Source organism: Carettochelys insculpta, chromosome 1 (genome assembly GCF_033958435.1).
Source record: "Carettochelys insculpta isolate YL-2023 chromosome 1, ASM3395843v1, whole genome shotgun sequence".
Lineage (NCBI taxonomy): Eukaryota > Metazoa > Chordata > Testudines > Carettochelyidae > Carettochelys > Carettochelys insculpta.
In genome coordinates, this window is record NC_134137.1 from 303,966,987 (window position 1) to 303,989,299 (window position 22,313).

The following is a 22,313-nucleotide window of genomic DNA, read 5'->3' on the forward strand; positions in this document are numbered from 1 at the left end:
GGGAGGTGCATGGGGCCTGTCATGAATTCCTAAGGGAATAGGTATGGGGCAGCACACTGAAGTTTTTCCTTGGCAGCAACCTGTCTTGAGCAGCCTCCACTGGTGTGGGTTTCCACTGGGAGTGGGTTTCTAGGTGCCAAACCAACCTCAGCCTGTCACATTCATATCCTTGGGAAACTTAGCACTGACAACAAGAGAGACAGTCTAGCAGTGGATGGACCACAAGGATCTAGCCAGAGTGACATGTAAGGAGCCAGACTTGTCATATGAGGGCTGCATTTTACAGGGACCTAAAGGGGCCTATGGTACAGTTCACAGAGTAACCAGAATGTGCATATCAAATTACATTAAGCATGCAAAACCCTGCTGTAGTAATATCATAAGATTTAGTGTTTTGGATCCCCAATCTTAAAAAAAAAAATGCTAACATAGCCCATCAGGACTTTGCCCATTTGCCCCGTGCACTCCAAAGAAATCAGCCACACATGTGCAGGAATCCACAAGGGCAATCCCAATGCAGGACTGAGATGCTAGACCATTACTACAGAGTGCAGTCCTTATCCTTAGGCAGTAAATATCTACCAAAATGTGCTCTTGAGTATTTTTTCTTGAGAATCTTATTTTAATATAGACATATATTTTGCAACTCTCCCTCTCACACCAGCCACTAACACAATGACCTTAATTTACCCACAAGTTTCATCAAGTTCTACCAACCCTGCAAGTCAACTCAAAGAACGTTAGCATTGATGTAAGGTCCCCCCCAACACCCGCATCCAACCTGTGCAATTCCAGAAGTATGAAGGGCAGTCGACAGTGGATATCGTGTTTTAAGCACATCACTCAAGCTCTGTCTACATGGCCTTTCCTATTTTGAGATACAAATATATCCCAAAAGAGCAACATCACAGCTTGTCCCTGTGCTCAAAATTGCATTGGTTTTTCGAGCATGGTATTCTGGATCCAATACCCTTCATCATATGAGGGGTAACAGAAATTTCAGAACAGCTGCTTATTCCAAACTTTGGTGCCACTTGGATGGCACCAAATTCAGAATAAGGGATTTCGAAATAATTTAAGCAATTTCTGTAGCACAAATTGCGTAAATAATTTTGAAACCTACTCACTGTGTAGACATGGCTTCAGGAACCAGCTGTCTAGAAGGACTGTTGTGGCACTGCTACTGAAACCTGAAGCTAGCATCATAAGCAAAATTCCTGGAGGAAGTCAGTGATATGGGCATCTCTTGCCTTCCTCTGATGGCATTGAATTCGCCTGGGGTACAGCTGCAATGGGTTAGTTGAAGGGGACATATTATTTGCACCTCCTTTCACCACTTTAATCAAGCTGTGCTGATTTACCCTTTGAGGATCTAGCCTACTGAGCTTAGTATCTGTCAATAAAAAAGAAAACTATAATTGCATTTCCTTATAGCAAATGCAACAATTACTAGTTACCTTGGAATCTGTTTCATAAATAATGTACAATATTTAAATGGGTACCACTGTTAAATGTATGATAATTATGTTGTGCCTTTGCAAACTTGGATTCACACATGACCCAAAATAATTCAGCATTACAAAGGTTATTGAAGAAGCGATAGCAAGCAAACATCCTACCCGATTAGCGGGGCACTTTTCAATATGAGCAACAATTATCTCTTCTGGCAGCTTGACTAAAATGTAGGAAGCCATGTTATAGAGGGCTATGTTATTTCCATCAAATGTAATAATGCTCAGTTCAGACAGCACAGAGCATTGACCTAAAAAAGAAACAACATTTTAATGAAGGCACCAACAAAACTGAGCTCTACAAGTTTCTTTAAATCTTCCATTTTTGGTAATAGATGCCTTGTGTGAAATCAAAAAGCCACCATTGTTAGCTGGAACTGCTGTGCACATAACACCCTGAGCCAGGAAGAGATGGAAGTACCTTATGTTGCTTACCAGCAACAACTCTGGCTAGTTAAGAAGTGTGCTGGATACTGGCATAGATCCCCAGCAGTTGCAAATTGTCATAAGTCTATTAAAGTAAATGGAGTTCTGACAATTTTCACAAAATAAGAGTCATTTCCACAGATCAAAATGGAAACTCAACCACAACTGAAAAGACAATGGCTAGAAACATGGAGGTTTCAAGAACGTCATATTTACATCTGTTTGACTAATATCTATATTTTAATGCTCACCATTGATATGCCCTAAAAATATAAAATAAATTTGAGCTTCTATTGCTAGAATTAGGACCTCATGAAATGATCTTTAAATTAAATGACAGACCTCCATTGATCTTAAGGTCCCAAGTTCCAGTCAGAGTTAAGTGAAATTTGGAATTTCTAGGCTGCTGGAAAATTCTGATATTTCAAAATTTGTCTTATTCTTGGGAAAATTATGATATTCCAACATCTTTAAGGAAGGGAAATGTCAAACATTTCAATATAGAAATGTTAAAATGTGTCATTTCAGTATTTTCAGTCAGAATGTTTTGACCTGAAAAATCAAAATGTTTGATTCTGATTTGTTGATTGAACTGACCAGAAACATTTCATTTCAAGACAGTTCAATATTAAATAGTATTTTCCTGCTGTGACTCACTGCCTCATGGGAGTTGTAGTTCTGAAGCCTGATTATATATTTTAAAATCTGTATTCTAAACTCCAAAAGAAAAAAATCACCAAATTAAGCAAAGTAATTTATAAAAATAACGCTGATTTACACTTTCTCAAAAACTATTAATCTCTTCATTTTATGCCTTTTAAGGAAAAGCTTTTCTGTTGCATTTTTACTTTGGTACTACAGCACCCCATGGGCACCAATGGATTTAGTTTCTCAGTACTCCTTTGTGGTATAGAATTCCCAATTTTTCAATGGAAATTAAGTATTTTGCCATGAAGTCACACAGAAAATCTACGGCAAAACTAGGAATGGAAACCAGAACAGTGCTTTAACCACTCTTGAATTTATAATCCTTAATTTACATTTTTTAGGTTTACATAATCAAGTTTTAATCTTTCACATGTGAGAATGGAAAATAAACAACACAGTGACTTACAGGGACATTCCCATTCTGGACAGCAACTGTCACTGTTAACTTGAACTGGCATTCCTCGAAAACCACAATCAGGCTTCTCCACAGTCTTATGGCAGTTCCTTGAAACATTATACAACATCCATCCCATGTTAATGCATACATACTGGCTACATCTGTCTAGAGGTTCAATGTATCTTGGCTGTTATGTAAAAAGGAAAAATAGGAATGAATACTGCATTCTGTATATTCAAAAAATAATTTCAGAGATCATAAGTTTAGTGGCAACATGAGCTCCCTGCAAGCTTTTGCTTTTGAACATGAGAGAGCACACAGAGATCTATCCATGCCTATTTAGTCTGGATGCATTTGACAGGTCTCCATCTAGCACCCAAGAGTCTACCAAGTTAATAATCTGCATGGTGGAAAGAAAAGAGACTCCCTATACTCTTTTCCCAAATCCCTAGGACACTCAGTGGCCTAGTTAGCCACTAAGCCAGTGGGGCCCATGCCCGGGGTCCTTAATAATTGGAGTATTCCCATGTCCAACCCACTCCACCATGCTGGTGCTCCTGACTGGGACTGGTGACAGGGCATGGGGACCCACCCTGCCCTGTCTGCTTAACACTCCTGACAGGGAGTGGGGTGAAGCCACTGCACCCTGACCCCACTCTCCAGCAGGTGTGCTAGGGAGGTGGACGATGCTGCCATGACCTAACCCTGACTCCTCAGAAGACACATCAGGCAGGCAGAAGAAGCCCCCATGCCCTGATCCTGCTCCCAGGCAGAAGAAGCAGGCAGGCAAAGGAAACCCCTGGGCCCAAACCCTGCTTTCTGGCAGCAGCACCAGGTACATAGGGCAAGCCCCCATGCCCAACCCCATTTCCCCAGCAGGAGTGCTGAGGCAACAGTGACAAGACTGCAGGCAGAGGGGTGGAGAGAGGCACCCTTTTGCTTCAGCCCACAGCTCCACAGACCCTTAAACTGTCTCTGATGACATAGAGCAGGACAAGGCAGAAATTTGCTATGCTGTCCCAACACACACAAAAATAAAGACAACAAATCACAACAAACAGCAATAAAATCAACAGAAACGTTGAAGTCCAATTAATCCTTAATGTCATGACATGGCCTCACATGAGAGCCAAAACTGTAAAGAAGAACTCTATCATTTAAAGACAGAAAAAAAACGGAGATGGTGGGGGCACTTTATTCTCTCCTGATTCCTTGTATTGGCTCCAATAGCCACAGGCAAATGTATTTCAAGGGGTCTGGTTATATAGACCCATCTCATTAGGTGCAGATAGACATGCACACACTCACCCCTCACTGGGGCCCTGTAGGAAGTTCTAGCTATTGAGACTATTGTCACACTTGCTCACAGTAACCAGTGCTCATGACCACAAGTATGTAGAAGACATTACCCTGAATTGTTCCTCAGTCACGTCCACAAATTCAAATTCCGTAGGCTCCAAAGAAGTGGGGAGGGAAGGTGAGCCGTACCCATCTCTATGGGCAATAGTTTCAAAGAACTCCTCATCTCAGAGCTCCTTATTCCTACCCCTACAATCACTGCAGTCATTACAGCTCACCTGGCCATAGTTTTCTAGTGCATTTCAGCCAATTTGGGGAGTATACAAGTGCACACAAGCATGAGGGTGTGCAGTTAAGCTTCAAAGAAAAATAAGGAGCAAATATAAAGGCCAAAAAAGAGAGAAAAATGAAAGATATTTTATTCAGCTTAAAACCTCACCCATCCCAGTTGGAAGAGGAAAAAGCAGATTAAAAAAGCAATTTGCCTAGCATTTAAAATGGGTAGGTAAAAGTAATCATACCATACAATCTGAGGAAGATGACATCAATGTATGCATCATTGTGCCATATGTATAGTCACCCATAACTGTCATCATCACTTCTGTGTCTGTCAGTGAAGTTTGTGTTTCCACAGGTTCTGTAGTAGAAGACACTTTTGTATAGCTGGAATGTGATGATTCTTCTACAGTGGTGCTCTGCAATTCTCTGATCCTCGTTTGGTCTGGTTCTGTTAGATTATAGAAAGGTTTGATTGTTCTTTGTGGTGGAATTCTGGACCAATCTGATACTTTTGTGACTTCAGAAATAGAGACAGATTTTCCTGATGTTGAGCTGCCTTTAATGGGCAAAGTAGTAGTCTGAATTGAAGAGAACGTTGAGTGCAACAGTGAAGATTTTGCAGTAGTTGTAGATTTTGTCTTAGTAATATTTTTTTGCACAGGTGAAGTCGGACTACTTTCGATGGTGTCTGCTGTTCTCCCAGTGGTGGCTGCATATTTAAGTCCTGAAGCTGAAGAAGGCCTAATCTTCAGCTCCGACAATGTAGTCACAGCTCCAGTTGTTTTCATGTCTGTAACTTTTAGCATTTCTTGAGTACTCAGTGACATAGATGTTTGAGAGGTACCAGGTATTGGCACTGAACTAGAGGCTGTGTAAAGCTCATCATCAGTAACAGAAGATTCAGTGGTTTTTGCACTAGCACTAGGGGTGATGGTGGTGTCAGGAGTAACTAATAAACTTACTGAAGGATGAACTGCTGTTGTCATAGTGACATAAGTAGGCATTAAGATTGTAGTATTCAAAGCTGTGCTCACGGTCAATGCTGCAGATGGCACTGTGGGCTCAGTGACTGTTTCAGTGGATAAAAAAGGTCTTGTTTCATATTCTCTGGAAGGACTCGATGATGATATATTTGCTTCTAATGACACAGTAGATACCTGGGGGGGCTCAGAAGGCAGTGAAGATGTAGTAGTAAATATACTGGAATAGCTTTCCAAAGTGACTTTGGGAGTTTTAGAAGTTAATAAATGTGGTATTGCAAAAGAAGGTTTAGGCACAGCTGAAGGACTTAAATAAATGCTTGAGCTTAAAGTTAATGTAGAAATATCCAAGGCAGAGCTTGCCAGTTCTGTATGTGGACTTCTCAAGGTTTCTTGTGTACCTGTGGATACAATGGGTGGTTGGGTAAGAGTTGTATTTGATGTTAAAACAGATGTCCTATTTACTGTTGGCATCATTGAAGAACTTGTATGCGATGTAATGGCAGAGATTTGTGAAACAGATGGTCTTGTTGTTGACAACAACATTGTAAGCAATGTGGATGGACTGGTAGAAGACAATATAGCTCCTGATAGTTCTCTAGGAGTTAGAGAAGCATCTGTACTTTGTACCACAGATGCAGTTTTGAATTCTGAATGTGGCCTGATAGGGTACTCTGTAATTTTTGAAGTGCTTCTTGACATTTGATAAGTAGCTAATGTGACATTTAAGGGTAATACAGATGTGATAAAAGGGAAGCCTGTAGAACTAATGGATGTAGCTGGCATTTTAGAAATAACCGATATTGGAAATGCATCAGTATATAGGGCATATTTCCTTTCTGTTGAGATTGTACTTGTTACAGGTACTTCAGAAATTTGAGGAGTAGCTAGAAGAGATACTGAAGCAGTGGAAGGCCCTAAGAAAAGGCTCTTTGAGACAACTGTGACTTCTCTTGTTGCCTTGGATTTGGGAGATGTAATGGGAGGAGGCACTATTGTGGACATTGCGTGTGTTACATTAGGACTCAAAGAAGACCATGGTGTTCTCATGGTTGTAGGGATTTGAGAAACAGCTTGAGATGACACTTCAGTCATTATAGGTGTGATACTGGAAACTTTGTCTGTGCTTACTGGAACTCTGTGTTTGGAGGGAGTCACTGAAATACCCGCTGAAGACAAAAATAGTGGTACTGAAGTTCTAGTTAAAGAACTGGTTGCTGTTAAAGATGATGATGTAGTTTGTGAAGTAGCTTGAGTTGTCACCAAGAACGAAGCTGTGATTAGCTGAGGAGGACTGGTTTCAATGCCAGTAAATCTAGAAGTAGACATGGGAGTTTGAAAAATAGTTGAAGTTGGGGTAGATATGGAAGTTGGGTGACCTATAGGTTGAGCTGCTGTAAACCTGGTTCCTTCACTCATAGTAGGTGGTGGTGAAGTAGATGCAGTTAATATTAACTGTGGGCTTGTAAAGAATGTGGGATTTGAAAGAGGTGATCTTCCAGTTAATAAAGCAGATGAAGGAAATATTGTAGATCTTTTTGGTTGTTGTGAATGACTTGTGGAAGGTCTTCTGGTTCCCCAGATTCTTGTGGGTACTTTAGAAGTGAGAAAGGCTGGTTTAGGGAATAAACTTGATAATGCTGTAGAAGAGGATGTGGTTCCTGATTCAAGCAAAAATGGTGTTCCCAGTAAGGAAGTGGGCATTAGGAATGTAGAAAGTCTTGGAAGAGGACTTGGAGTCACCAGAGTAAAAGCAGGTGTTGATGTAACTGACATAGTTGTAATGGGTGAGGTTATAAATGCCATCGGACTTGCAGTATGGGATGTTTTTAATGTGACTGTTGATGTCCGAAGAGTAGCTGGAAAATGTGTTGATGTTATGGGCTGGGGCAATACAGAGAGGCTTGCAGTGCTGTGAGTTGCTTTGGAAGATGGCATTGCGCTTGAAAGAGGTAATGAATAAGTTAAATAAGGAGTTGTATGAAAGTCTGGCAGGGGTTCTGCAGTAGTTGCTCCTCTTGAAGTTGTGTCCTTCTTTGTGGTTATTTTTGTAGTTACACTTGTATGAGTTGGCTCAGCTTCTGTGGTAATAAACACAGGTGGCATCTGAGGAAATCTCTCTGTAGTAACAATCATAGGTGAGATTAATGCAGTGGGTCTTGTTCGCTGGAGTGTTGTTCCAGGTGTCTGCTCTGTAGGTGTCACAGGTATGCCTGGAAAGAAAACACATTTTGCTGTTATTCTGTACTAAAGAAAGAGCAAAACAGCAGCATCTACCAGCCACTGAGTAACAATCTAAATATAAACAACTTTGTTCTTAGGCTGCGTCTACACTATGAGATAAATTCGAATTCAAAGCAGTTAGCTCAATATTGTCTGGTGACTGTCTTCAGTGACAACACCATTAGTTCAATTTTTGGTGCACTAATCTCGAGATTACAAAATTGTAGTTACCTGATGGGTATAGCACCAAGCTTGAATTCAAAAGTTCGACTGAAGGCCAGTGTGGAAGCACAACATTCCAAAATTGAATTTATTAGCCTCCAGAGGTGTTCCCTATCTATCCCACAAAGCTATGCTGAACCTGGCTTCCAGCTCTCCCCTACTAGCGGAAGCTGGGAAACTGACCAGGCTGTGGCACTCCTGTGGTGAGGGCCAGGCAGCCCACCACCAGGCTGCTTGAGCCTTCACGGAGCCAAGCACCCAGCTGCTGGGCTGCTTGAGCCTTCGCGGGGCCAGGAACCCACCACCGGGCTGCTTGAGCCTTCACAGGGCCAGATGCCCATGGGCAGGCACCCATCCTGCAGGCGCCCTTGGCCACCTGCCGCCAGGTGCCCTCAGCCAGTCGGCTCCAGCAGCTTTCACACTGGAGCTGGTGAGAGGCAGGGGTTTGGGGTTTTTCTGGAGAGGGTTTTTTTTTCGAGGGGAGTGTTTTGGGGTGTTTTTGGGGGGGCTGTTTTCAGAAAGTTGGGTTTTGCAGAGGAAATTGGTGTGGCACCAGGACTGGAGGAGCCTGTGGGGAGGGGGAGTAAACTTCACATTTAAGGGACTATGGGGAAGAAAGGACTGCCTTATTAGTCCATTAAATGGAGGGTTTATTGTACTAGCAGGAGTTGGGAAATTGACCAGGCTGCTGCATTGTCAGTTTCCCGGGTCCCCCAAGCTGCTGAACCTGGGAAACTGACACCCCTGCTGCACCTGGCTCAGAATGGCTACGTCTACACTAGCCCCAAACTTCGAAATGGCCATGCAAATGGCCATTTCGAAGTTTACTAATGAAGTGCTGAAATGCATGTTCAGTGCTTCATTAGCATGCGGGCAGCCGCAGCGCTTCAAAATTGATGCGCCTCACCGCTGCACGGCTTATCCCGACGGGGCTCCTTTTCGAAGGGACCTCGCCTACTTCGAAGTCCCCTTATTCCCATCTGCTCATGGGAATAAGGGGACTTCGAAGTAGGTGGGGTCCTTTCGAAAAGGAGCCCCACTGGGACGAGCCGCGCGGCGGCGAGGCACGTCAATTTCGAAGCGCCGCAGCCGCCCGCATGCTAATGAAGCACTGAATATGCATTTCAGCGCTTCATTAGTTAACTTCGAAATGGCCATTTGCATGGCCATTTCGAAGTTTGGGGCTAGTGTAGACACAGCCAATGTGGGGCTGACGGAACTGTGGGATAGGTTCCCACGATGCACTGCTGCAACAGGCAATGTTTGGTTATTTCAGTGTGGAAGCAATGTGTCGAATATGTTGGGAGCCTGTGGGAAGTGAGGATACTCAAAATCAAATTTAGCAAAACCGGCATTATAAAATAGATTTTAATAAATTTGAATGTATCTCGTAGTGTAGATGTAGCCTCAGAGAGCTTAAATTTCCTGAAAACATAACCACTGTATGCCCCAAGGCATTGCTCAGGATACCTGCAGGCTCTGGAAGACAACTCAGCATTAGCTACACAGAACTCACATTTGTAAGGTCTTCTTCACATACCCATATGCTAGGGTTTTTATTACATGATGATTAAAAACTTATTCTGGTGCAGAATTCTACAGTAAGAAGTGAATTCTATAACAAATTATGCAGACATGGCATAGTAGAATATTCAGGAACCTGAGTTAAAAGATACAGTTTTCTTTTCTATTTTTGAAGATACAAATGCATTATGAAACTTACTTTGTATGAGTAAATATTTGACATCACATAATTACTTTCAACATACCAAATGCACAGGCTTTATTCTAAAATGGAAGAAAAATAACTATAATATTGAATTGCAGTATTATCCACAAATAGAGTAATGATGTGACATCCACACACCAACAGTTAAGCATCCAGGACACTGGGCTATTTGAATTTGTTCCCCCCTCGTGTGCACACACACACACACACTGATGTAACTAGAGCTGATGGCAAAAACACAGGGTTGATATATAACTGGTGCAGAGTTGTGGTGGGCCTTTAACAAGAACAAGACCTTTTGATTTAATACGATGAAAGTCACAGAAAAGGAACTGAATTTATGTTCCACATGGTCAGCTGTGGAGAATGATCTGAGCAGCTGGATGCTGGATGGACAGGTGTACAGTGATGCACGTATCAGGGAGGCCAGAGAGAAGAAGGTTGCACTTTTGTAAGAAACACAGAAAAAACTTGTGCATCTGCAATGCACATCCCCTTCCTTCTCCCTCTCTCCATATATGGGCTTTATTTTCTACAGCTTTCAATCTGGTCATGAACACTAAATAAAATTATGTAATAAAAAACTTTACCGGTAACTACAGAACTACTTACAGTCTTCTGGGTAAACACACTTAAGTGTCACCTCATCAAGGATCATATTCTTAGGACAATATGGTAAGCAACCTTCAACCCTTTAATAAAACCCAAAAAAGGCACATTAGAAAAAATGGAAAATCTACAATATCTTTGTTCAGTTAAATAAAATGACAGTTGCTTAAGATTCCTCTTTTGCTTCTGCTACACAAAGAACCCTGAGACCCCTCCACTGTACAGGTTACACGCACATTCTCTCTCTCTTCTGAAGTCTGACACAGCCTGTAGGAGATTGACAAGGAGTCATTCCACATTGATGCTGATGGACAATTATCAACAGAAGACATGAACATGAATCATGTAACCATTTAATGGGCTTGTGCACATCTGATTTTACAAGGCACAAGAAGCCAACTCAACCTTACTATAATGCCAATGAAGTGAACTTTTGGTTGGTAAAGATTAGTACATAATATATTACTAAAAATGATGGTATATGCATTCAATGCCATAGTATTATGTTGGAGATTCATAGTTGATTTGGACTTACGGAGGAAGAAATTTACATGCTATTCCTTCAAGGTCACTACATGTTTTAAAACAGGGGCTAGCACAAGGTTCGTATCTCCATTCACACATCCTCCTATAAGGTACTGATGCTTGGAGTTCTGAGAAAGAAGGAAAGCATGGTATTTATAAATTGATAGACTTTTCTATGATGTATATTACAGGCATTGCAAGTTGATAGCAGAATTTAAGTACAGGCTGTGTCTACACTACCACCCTCCTTTGAAGGAAAGATGGTAATTAGGGTGTTGGGAGTTTACTAATGAAGTGCTGCTGTGCTTACGCCCCACTTCATTAAGCAAATTCCCCCCCACGACAACTTTGAAGTTTTAAACTTCAAAGTACTGGCTCACGTCTAGCCGCGGCTCACCTGCCGGTACTTCGAAGTGCCGGGGCAACTTCGAAGTCCCTTTACTCCCAAAAGGGACTTCAAAGTTGCCCCAGCACTTCGAAGTACCGGTGGGTGAGCGATGGCTAGATGTGAGCCTGTACTTTGAAGTTTAAAACTTCAAAGTTCCCACGGGGAGGGGAATTTGCTTAATGAAGTGCTGTGTATGTAGCGCATCACTTCATTAGTAAACTCCCAGCACCCTAATTACCATCCTTCCTTCGAAGGAGAGTGGTAGTGTAGACAAGCCCACAGATTCCCAAAATCTCCTAAATCAATTATAGCATTATTATAAGTGAGAATTTAAACCAAGGAGTCCTAGAAAGTTTAAAAATATTGTAGTATGAAAGATACAATCCACTTTCAGTTCATTACCAAACACTCCAATAAAACCATCTACTAAGGAAAAAATACATATACTCCAGTGTGCTGATGATTTCAGAAACAATATTACTGCCTTATCCAACAAACAAAAAAATGCATAGCTCACGAAACAGCACACAAACTTTTGTCTGCTTGTGATGAGATGCCAAATTCATTTCCAAATAAAAAGGTAATTATCAATCTGACCAGATTATGCTGTCAAGGCAGTATTCATGACCTCAGAAACAGGAAATCAATAACTTCTGACAATAGGGGGACAAAAACAAAGGAAATCAATATAAATATTTGCTATTATTGATGATGTCCTCGTGTGTACCGCTTTTGAGACAATAAAACAAAATTGTATAGTATCCATTGGGATCATATACAACTTACCTTCAATGCTAAAGCTACTTGTATGTTTGAATTCTTCTGAATCATCATACTTTGACACTCTAATGCCAGAAGTGGTCAATACAATGAAAAAGCCTTTCTTGTAGTGAAGTTCAAAAGCACTGGAATCTGGAATCCAGAGGCCCTGGTGATGGAAGAATGTGGCTCTTCTACGAAAGGATAAACTTGCTGCCCACTGTTCCAAAGTAACAGATTCATTGTCATGGACGTACAGGAAATAGTTTGGTCTTTCAGCAGACTCCAGGGAAACAAGAGACAGAGCTGTTACAAACAAAATACAAAGCAATCATGAGTAGGCTATCACAACAGGATACTAAGTGTGTGACTATGGACTGCACATTGGCTGTGGGCGTAGTTTATGTCAAAACTATGGCTCTTCCCAAAAATTCTCTCATTTCTTTTGTCGAGAAGCTAGCAACGGTGACCAATAATTCCACCTGAGGTGCAGTGCACATAAAAATCTGAAAATTCACTTATGTATAGAGGTGACTGAAAAAAAAAAAAGAAATCTATTTTGGGGGAAAAGTTTTGGCTCAAAGTGGGATAAAACATGAAAAACATGCATGTTTTCAAAAAATGGGATTTCAGGAAAAAAAAATATTTTGGAAAAACGTACATAGACTTTTTCTGTCCCCTGGGGCCACGGCCTTCTAGCCAGCAGCCAGAAAGGCAGAGAGTCTGGTCACTCTGCCTTCCTCCTCCTAGCTACCAACTCTGGGAGCCCATCTCTAGAGCCAGGGGAGAGACAGGAAGATAGACAACCTCCATGTTCTGCTGTGTTTTCACACAAGTTTTATTAAACTGGTGATATATTCAGCCAAAGCTTTCACTTTACCAAATTGGCATTTTCGTAGTTTTACACGAAAATGTCCCACGAGCTCTAGATATGTAAATATAATTTGTCCTTTCACTGCAAAATCAGGGTGTACATTTTGTGAGAACAAAGTCTTCTCTCTTGAGATTTCAGGCACTTTTATATCCTGTAACAGTCAGAAGAGCATCCGGGAAGTTGTATTTTATCATTTCTTGTTCTAGTCTGGCACAGATCAAAAGAGAAAAAAATCACTTCTCTAAACACTTAGAAGCTCAGAAAAGGCTTGGTTAAAATTTGGGTAAGGTAAAAATTTACAGCTGCCTTACTGCATCCAAATATTACTTCATTTAATTCAGCTTTCAGTCATCTCAACATTTACCTGTGCTATTTCTAATTTGCTGGAGAATTTCATTAGACTTCCTTCCTCCTTCTATTTCATCATCTCTCCATTTGTTTTCAAATGTCATTCAAAAACATACTTTTTCCCTTGTCAATATATCTCAGTTTCTCTTGAACATAATTTGAAATCTCAGGTCAGAGATGGGTCTTTTGGAGACACTGGTTTCACAAATTACAATAGATAGGAGCCTGCATCCACAAATGTCAATGGCAAATTTCCAGTTGACTTCAGTGGAGCAGGAGCAAGCCCAGTATATATAAGAAAGAAAGAAAGATATTTTATACATTCGTATTTCAGTTGCGTAGGTCACTGTTTGAATGAAAGAGAAAACATTAAAAATTATTTTTTCATACACATGGCTACGTCTACAGCACAGTGATCTTTTGAAAGAAGTTCTTCCAGAAGATCTCTTTGGCGATAACTTGTTCCAAATGATCATGTCCACACACAAAAATCAGATCAAAAGATTGATCCGCTCTTTCGATAGAAAGCATCTACACAACCCCTGCTCTTTCGAAAGAATGGGCAAGGGATGGAAAAATCCAGTGCCATAAGGACTGTTCTTTTGAAAAAAGAGCCCGCAGAGCATCTACACATGCTTTTTTTTTTTTCCTAAAAAAGGTTTCAAAAGAAGGTGCTCTTCCTGATCCGGCAGTGGAAGAGGGCTTCTGGAAGAAGGAGCCATCTTGTTTCAATTTCGGTTCAAAAGAGCGCATTTTGTGTGTAGATGCTCCAAGTGTTCTTTCAAAAAAATGGCCTGATTTTCTGAAAGAACTTGCTAGTGTAGACACAGCCACAGTGTGAAAAAACAAATAGGAAGCAGATACACATTAGTAATCACAGTATAGGTTGTCGGTTTATACATAGAGGCACAAGAACTTTGGTAAACATTTTTAAAATCTAAAATTTCATATGTAACCATGCAAACCATTTCTATTTCTATTTGCACAGGATACTTAAATTGCCATGATAAAACTGTTCTGTTCATTTGTACCTTGCTTCATTTCTAAAATATAGTCTTGCAAAATTTATTATTAAAGTCTTAAGCTAAATGTTCCAATAATGTATTTCAAATGCACTATATTTCTTCTTGAAATCGTAAGGACAAACTAGTTGTGAAATTGGATATTCCAGTCTCATTTTTTTCCATTCCATGAAGAACAACAATCAGTAAAAAAATCATTAAAAAGCAGAGCAGCTGATACTTGCAGCTCTGAAACTAGTCTTTGTTGTTATGGGAATATTGAGTATACTTACATAAGTCTTTATCTTTGAAAAGACCAGGAGTTATCATAAAGCTAAAACCCACATTTCCATATGTACTGATTCTAGGCAAAGGAAACAGCTTTCTGCTGGTAGTGTTAGCTCCTATAACAGTATCATTCTGTCCATAACTTGCCAAAATATATGGTCCTTCTCCAAGGCCTAGTGAAAGAAACACCAAACAAATACAGCACAATCAAATGGAAAACCTATTGATTTACTTATATTAAACAGCAAATCCTCAGTTGGTAGCATATAGTGACATGATTATTCTTCCACACAAAGACCAGAAAATCCAAGAGACATTAAAAAGCAGTTCACTTAGAAAGGGGCCACATGCCTCAGACTAATCTCAAGCCAAAGCAGCATCTAAAGGTATGTTTATATTGCAGCTAAAAGTGTGCATACCGGTTCTAGTAAATAGATATGAGCTAGCACACTAAAAATACCAGTGTAGTTGTGTGTAGCTTGTAGCACAAGCAACAGCCTGAGCTAGTTGACCATGTATGTACCTGGGGACTGATTGAGTTGGTACTCAGACACCTGGCCCATGTTAGATGCTACCCTTAACACCACCAATGGTTTTAGCCAAGCTAGTGCATGCCTGTCTAGCCAATCTTGAAAACATGCGCCAAGCTGCATTGTTGACCCTGTGACAGAGTTACAAGATTTTCTCACGCCAGTTTACTTCCTGTCCAGAATATAAACACTCCAAACAGGTGAGGAAGGCAAGCATGGATATATTCTATAATAATATACAATTACATTTCTAGTAAGTAACCCAGGTTTCTTCATGAAGTTTCCTCCACTGTAGCTCCCCAGACTTTATGGTGAACCAAAGACAGGAATACCACTGTTTTACAAAGGGCACTAAGCTGACCTCTGCATCTATGCAGGAAGGCCAGATACTTGAGGTTCTAAGTTGCTGTCCTACAGCTGTCAATTATGGGAACACTGATAAGGCAGATTTTTTATGCCAATATTGCTCGGTGGTAAGGTTCTCAAATATGTACCAGTTTTTAACAAGGTCTCACTGTTTCTATTACTAACACAGCTCCCCCTCCAAGACCAAAGTTTCAGTACTTCTTGCTATTGCAATAGGACACACAAAATGCTGGACATAACTACCACCTGCCCTTTAAGACTGCTGTTAAACTCCTTTGCATCAGCACCATCTAAAATAAAGGCCTTTATGAACCTGCCCAGAAATTAGAATCACATGGGTGGAAAGTTCAGTGGGTATTGTTTCAGACAAGGATGTCAAGGAAGGAACACACAGGAACAGACTTGTTAAGAGGCAAGACAAAAAGATAGAAAAAGAAGAGGCAGCAAACCAGACATGGCCTAGACAAGCAGGGCGTATGACACTGAGAGAAGCATAGAGACAGTTTTGGTGCTGACTAACAGATGTGGGGTGGTAAGCAAAGAAATAATTTGTTATTTTGGTTCCTTCTTTGCTCAGGGAAACAGGACTTTGCACATTTTTTTGCAAATAAAAAAGATTGCCTCAGAGGTGCCAGATTGTATCATTACTTTCTACTCTTAACTGGAACAGCCTTCCAGACCACTCCAGCCAAAAAGTAGTAATGCTATGATCCACCAAGAGAGTCTTTGAACAAAGGGGAATTTACCGGTAAAATATTCTCTTCTGGGTACTGACTAAGATACAAGAGATCTGTGAAAGTTCTTAGTTCAACTGCAAGTCCATCTCACAGCCAGTTTAACCAGGATTTCTATAGTGAAGATGAAGCATAGAGCTGATGGAAGGACAATTACAGGAATATGGGTTGGCTCAGATGTACTTTCTGAAAAACTTTAGGTGATGACAAAGTGCCGTTGAATGTTGAGTAAGCAGAAAGCTGTCAGGGCTTGTAGATCACCATCACATGTCTCTTAAATTCCTGACACCAAAAGCCAGGGCCACCAACAGGAGGGGCAAAGGTAGAATTGCCCCAGAGTGCAGGATTCAAAGGGGCCTGGGGCACCGCCGCTACTGCGGCTGCAGCAGTAGCAGTGGTGGCTGCTGGAGGCCTGGGCCCTTTAAATCACTGCTAGAGTGCTGTGTGCTCTGGTCAGAGCTGTGGCGGGGGGCACTCTGGGCAGTGCTGAGAGCTGCCTGGGGGTTGGGGTGGTATGTGCCAGCCAATGCTCAGGGTTGGCTGCCCTCAGCCTCACCCCTTCTGAGAGTACAGAGGTGGCCTCTCCTTCTTGCTCAGAGGCCCACAGAGGCTGTCAGCTACCTTGCCAAAAGAAAGACACTGAGAAGACTACCAAGGAACAGATTCTGTGCCCTTCAAGTCAAGTAGAGTTTTGCCCTCAACTTCAATAGAAGCAGAACGGAGTCACAATTATGAAATTATTTTAAATTTTAAAATATTTTTATTTCATTTTTTCAGGCATTTTATTTTATCCTGAAAAGTGATGTTGGGGCCAGTCTCTGGGGAACAAAAGGAGCATTACAGAGCAAGCCTGATGTGCACTTATGTCCTGTAGAGGGTTGGACTTAACTTCCCACTCTAGGCATTGCTGTCATGCCCATGACGAGGCCAGTCAGATCTAGTGGCTGGAGCAGGGTCAGACTGAGTCAGGTAATGGGAGGTCAGAATCTGAGCTGGGCAAACCAAGAATCAGGCATTAGGAAGCAGACAAGTTCAGGTAACCAGGAGGCTGAACTCAGGCTCCAGACTACAGACAGCAATCAAAAAGCAAAGTCAAGGCCAAATGAGGGTAGGAAACAGGAGTTTAGTATCTACTGTGAGCAGGATCTGGAGCATAGATGCGCACTCTGCAAGCAATGTTGCTCAGACAGCTTCCCAACATGACTTTCTGTTTTAAGTACTGATATCAGCCCATCAGTGAGCTGTGAGGGGCATCCACTTAGGTTCTGCTGGGTAGCACTTCCTGCAAAGCCCAGTTGCATGGGTCCACCTCTGGGAGCCCAGCCTACAGCTCCAGTGGCAATGGTGAGGTATCTACTACCTGACATCACTCATTCTCCAGCCCTGCAGTTTCTTACCCTTTTGACCTCGGTGCATGGGGTCACAAGATAGATGTGGCCAACGACTGCTCCGTCTTGAGTGAATGAACCAGATCACATCAGCACTCAATCTTGGCCTGCCTGTGCGTTACGCTCCATCATAAGGGAAGGGCAGCAAAACCAAACCTGAGATGTTCTGAGATTGCATGCCTCAGTTTGCAGGAGCAAGGAGCCAGGCCCAGCCCCATGGGTAGATCCTTACTAAATTCACAGTCCATTTTGTGTAAATTTCATGGTTACAGCTTTTTTAAAGTCTTGCATTTTACTGCTCCAGATATTTAAATCTTAAATTTTATGTTGTAAGAAACATAAATATATATTTTAAAATGGTAAAATATAAATATGTAAAGTTCTGACAGCAATATTTCTGCTTAACATGTGTCACTGCTGCCTTCCAGTGGCTGAGAATGTCTAATGTGCTCAAACATTTCTAATGATGTGCTCCCACTGTAGGGGCTGGAGACCCAGAAAAAAGGAGACACTCTAGCAGGTGGTTTTTTTTTTTTTTTTGTGGAGAGCTGTGTTTTTATAGCAAGATGTCTCAAGTTACAGTTCAGATGACAGACACAAGTGGGTTAGCTAATCACCCTGAGGCCTGTATCCACGTAACCATTATCTCAGCACCTTTGGAAGTCCCACAGGTGTCAATTTGCTAACTATCTGAGCTTCTGGTGTATAGTTCAAGACATCTTGCACATTCAGGAAACAGAAGTACTGACAAACCATTAACTTGTGATAACTAAAGAAATGTCGAGCCAAAAAGAATTTGGCCTCGTGTGTGTGTGTGTGTGTGTGTGTGTGTGTGTGTTTCTCTTGTGCAAGACACAGAGACCTTGACTATACTAGAGAAAGCAAGGTTTGAAAAACATTTTAAACTTTGTTTAAAAAAAACACGTGCCCAAGCTAAATTCTAGCCCTGGCCACAATAGCGACCAAACCCCGCACAAAGTGAATTGAAGGTAACCATATTTAAGCTACAGATTAAAAATACAGTTCCTTTTAGCACGTAGAACAGCAATGGGCAACCTAATACATGGACTGCATGAGTGGTCTTCTTTCATATCAGTGGGCCACAAGATTGTCATAACCAACATGGGAGAGGGTAGTTTTCCTAACTGTGCTTCCTTGCCTAGAATTTGTGGAGTGTGTTGATTGAGCTGTAGCAGCACTTTGATTGGATGAAGAAGAAGTATATGGCTCTTACAATCAAAGTTGTGTGAAATCAGCATGCACATCACTTCTTATCCTCTTGCTTTATGTGCATGTCACTTTAGTAATACCAGTAGGAAAAAAAAGTATGAGGACAGAAATCAGCAGAATCTGGCAACCCTCTGTATGGGCAACAGTAAACAAAATGTCTTAGAGGCTATGCATAAAATCCTGATGGGCCACACAGCCACCAATGAAATAGAGGGTAATAGGGTATGGTAAGAAACAGTGTGGCTTATAAAGATAAATACATTTATCAAGCTATTTAGAGGCACGAGGATGCATCTAACACAGAAATATTTTTCTTTAAATAAATGCCACATACCTTGGTTGTAGTATTCACAATTATAGGCTGAAAGAAGACAAAATAGGTATAACATCATTAAACAGCATCAACAAAATTCATACCTGTCAACTACCCTGAAACACCATAAATCAAGGTCACTTATGGTAATTCACTTTGATCAGTGAAAGTTTTGCTTTCCTTCGTGTATTTGAATTAGTGGCTCTGTTTCTCTACAATTTTATTAACAGACACACATCTTAGAAGTGTTGACACTGCAGTTTTAAAGCACCAACTATACACTTCTGAGTGTTCCATCAAAGTACTTTTTTTCATACTGAAGTTAGAAGCGAAATATGTCAAATCTGCTGGCAAACTCACAATGTGAGTATAAAACCAGCATGTTCTAATATGCTATTTTGAGGACAAAGGTATACATAAGAACAGCCATACTGGCATAAGACCAAAAGTCTGTCTAGCCCATTGTCCTGTCTTCTGACCATGGCCAAAGCCAAGGGCCCCAGAGGCAAAGAACACAACAGGTAAACATCAAGTGATCTATCCCTTGTCACCCATTCCCAGTTGCTGGCAAACAGAGGCTAGTGACACCATGCTTGTCCATCATGGCTTATAGCCATTGATGGACCTATAAAAAAATATTGTGATCAGAGCTAGTTTCCTCACAGGGAGCTGTAAATACATTTGTAAAATGACCATCATGGACTATACGAAAAATTTAGAGTAGAAGTACATATATATTGGAACTAATTCCAGTGTTTCCCAAATGGTGTTCTGCAGAACCCCAGGGTTCTGTGAAGTGAAAATTAAGGTTCCATAAGAAAATGACCAGGGATCAGCAACCTGCATCTCCAGAGCTGCATGCTGCTCTAAGAAGTCATTTGCAGTTCTGGACACGGCCGCTTCTCTCTGCGTCTCCCTGCCCCTCTGCTGCTGAAAGAGGAGATCTAAATTTAATTGGCTTAATGGCCAGCAGGGCAGTGGGAGAGATCTGGCTGTTAAACCAACTGAATTTAGTTCTGGTATTTCAGTGGTAATAGAGCAGGGAGCCTCATAGACCTCCTCACTCGCAAAGTAGCCAGAGTGCACACAATGGGGCTGGGGCAAGGGGAGCCAGACAGGTCCTGCAGTTTCTGTGTTGTCCTTGCCTTTCATTGGCTGTGACTGACCTCTCATGTTGCCATAGGCAGCCAATAAAATCAGGCTCTTGGGACAAAAGTTGGAGGCACAGCAGTGGCTGAGGTAGGCTTTTCTGCCATGTTGGGTGAGGTAACAAGAAGCTAACTTGGACAGAGTTTGTTGAGGTGGCATTAGGCTGGGGGCCTCTTTGTGTGGATGAGTTAGTCCCAGGGGCTGGTGTGGGGCTGAGAGGGATTAAGCCATACATAAGTTATTAGGGGTTCCACAAAATTATTTAGGAGTTATTAGGGGTTCCACAAAATTATTTCAAGTTTAAAAGGGTTCTGTGGCCAAATAAAATTGTGAAACACTGCTTTATCCTATCCTACTTTAGATCATTTGCACTGTAAATGAGAATTTTAATCTTTTCATGTTACTTATGTATCAACAGCAATCAATCATTAAAAGGTCAAACAATCCATGGTTGTTTATTGAGATGTCTAGGGACATGATCAATCATGTACTTACGACAAACAGATGGAGATCTCCAATGAATTGCTGCACCCTGCTGGCAGCACTTGTAAGCATAAGCTGCAATGCTTGTACACAAACACTCACAGTCCCCACCAAGATTACAATTACATGTGTCTGTATGACAATTTTTGACAAATGAAGTCACATCAATCTGAAAAGTGAAGTGGGAAAAAAGCATTTGAACATTCTGGGCCCACTTGCCATCACTTTCCACCAAACCTCCCACCAGTTTCAAAAGGAATTCTGTGTCTAGAAAGTTAGTGGATGTCAACCTTCGAAGTCAGTCATAGAAAATCGAACATTTTCTAATGCTTGGGTAAATCACATTGGCTGGGTCTACGCTTGCCTCCAACTTCAAAGGGGGAATGGTAATCAAGGCCACAGAAGATTACTCATGAAGTGCTACAGTGAATACGCAGCATTTCATTAGGCTAATTTTCCCCTGCGCTACTTCAAAGTCCCCTTACTCCTCAAAATGTTGGGGAGTAGAGGGACTTCAAAGTAGCACAGGCACTTCAAAGCGCCTGAGGCTACACGCATGCCTCCACATCGAAGGTTGACACTTGAAGTTGCTGCAGGGGAGAATTTGCATAATGAAGTGCTGCATATTCATTGCAGCACTTCATTAGTAATCTCCCGTTACCTAATTACCATGCCCCCTTCAAAGAAGGGGGCAAATGTAGACATAGCCGATGTGCGCCAACAGCAGCAGTGCTGTACAGCTGCAAACCCTCAACAGCGTGTTAAAGTCTTGATAAAAATACTGAACAACTTTCAAGCAGCCATAACCAATGTTGCCTGTCTACAAAACCAGCCTTGTACATCATAAAGTTCATGTGGAATGCCTGCCTACACATTCGCTATTTTATTAACGTGACCATTTGCAATGGTCACAAAATTTTAGTCAAAACAAAAAAGCAGCCAAGTAGCACTTTAAAGACTAACAAAATAATTTATTAGGTGAGCTTTCATGGGACAGACCCACTTCTTTAGACCATAGCCATATCAGAACAGACTCAATATTTAAGGCATAGAGAACCAAAAACAGGAATCAAAGTTGACAAATCAGAAAAAAATTATCAAGGTGAGCAAATCAGAGAGCAGAGAGGTGGGGGAGGGGGCTTAATCTAATTCTTGACTTCCCCCCACAACCCCTCTGCTCTCTGATTTGCTCACCTTGATAATTTTTTTCTGATTTGTCAACTTTGATTACTGTTTTTGGTTCTCTGTGCCTTAAATATTGAGTCTGTTCTCGTATGGCTATGGTCTGAAGAAGTGGGTCTGTCCCGAGAAAGATCACCTAATAAATTATTTTGTTAGTCTTTAAAGTGCTACTTGACAGCTTTTTTGTTTTGATAGTATATAGACTAGCTGGGCTCCCTCTCTGTTAAAATTTTAGTCAGTTTGTGATTATCTGTAAGGTTAATATTGCCATCTTGTGTCATACATGTAGTATTACAGTAGCAATATGTAGACCAGGGCTCTGTTAAAAATGCAAGAGGAAGTGCTTGCAGAGTGGTTTTACAAGTCAATTTA

At 41.3% G+C, this 22,313-nt stretch overlaps 1 protein-coding gene across 1 annotated transcript in view; it reads right to left on the reverse strand.

Annotated features, from left to right (window-relative positions):
- The window catches only part of OTOGL (otogelin like), a 153,383-nt gene that overhangs the window by 51,292 nt on the left and 79,778 nt on the right, over window positions 1–22,313 (reverse strand). Inside the window, exons 27-37 of the mRNA XM_075003706.1 lie at window positions 20,772–20,928; window positions 19,149–19,175; window positions 14,572–14,739; window positions 12,083–12,361; window positions 10,919–11,036; window positions 10,387–10,466; window positions 7,792–7,813; window positions 7,157–7,167; window positions 6,687–6,757; window positions 3,052–3,229; window positions 1,620–1,762 (exon numbers count right to left, since the gene is read on the reverse strand). Coding sequence (XP_074859807.1) covers window positions 1,620–1,762; window positions 3,052–3,229; window positions 6,687–6,757; window positions 7,157–7,167; window positions 7,792–7,813; window positions 10,387–10,466; window positions 10,919–11,036; window positions 12,083–12,361; window positions 14,572–14,739; window positions 19,149–19,175; window positions 20,772–20,928 — 1,254 coding nt within the window. The remainder of the gene's footprint in view (window positions 1–1,619; window positions 1,763–3,051; window positions 3,230–6,686; window positions 6,758–7,156; window positions 7,168–7,791; window positions 7,814–10,386; window positions 10,467–10,918; window positions 11,037–12,082; window positions 12,362–14,571; window positions 14,740–19,148; window positions 19,176–20,771; window positions 20,929–22,313) is intronic.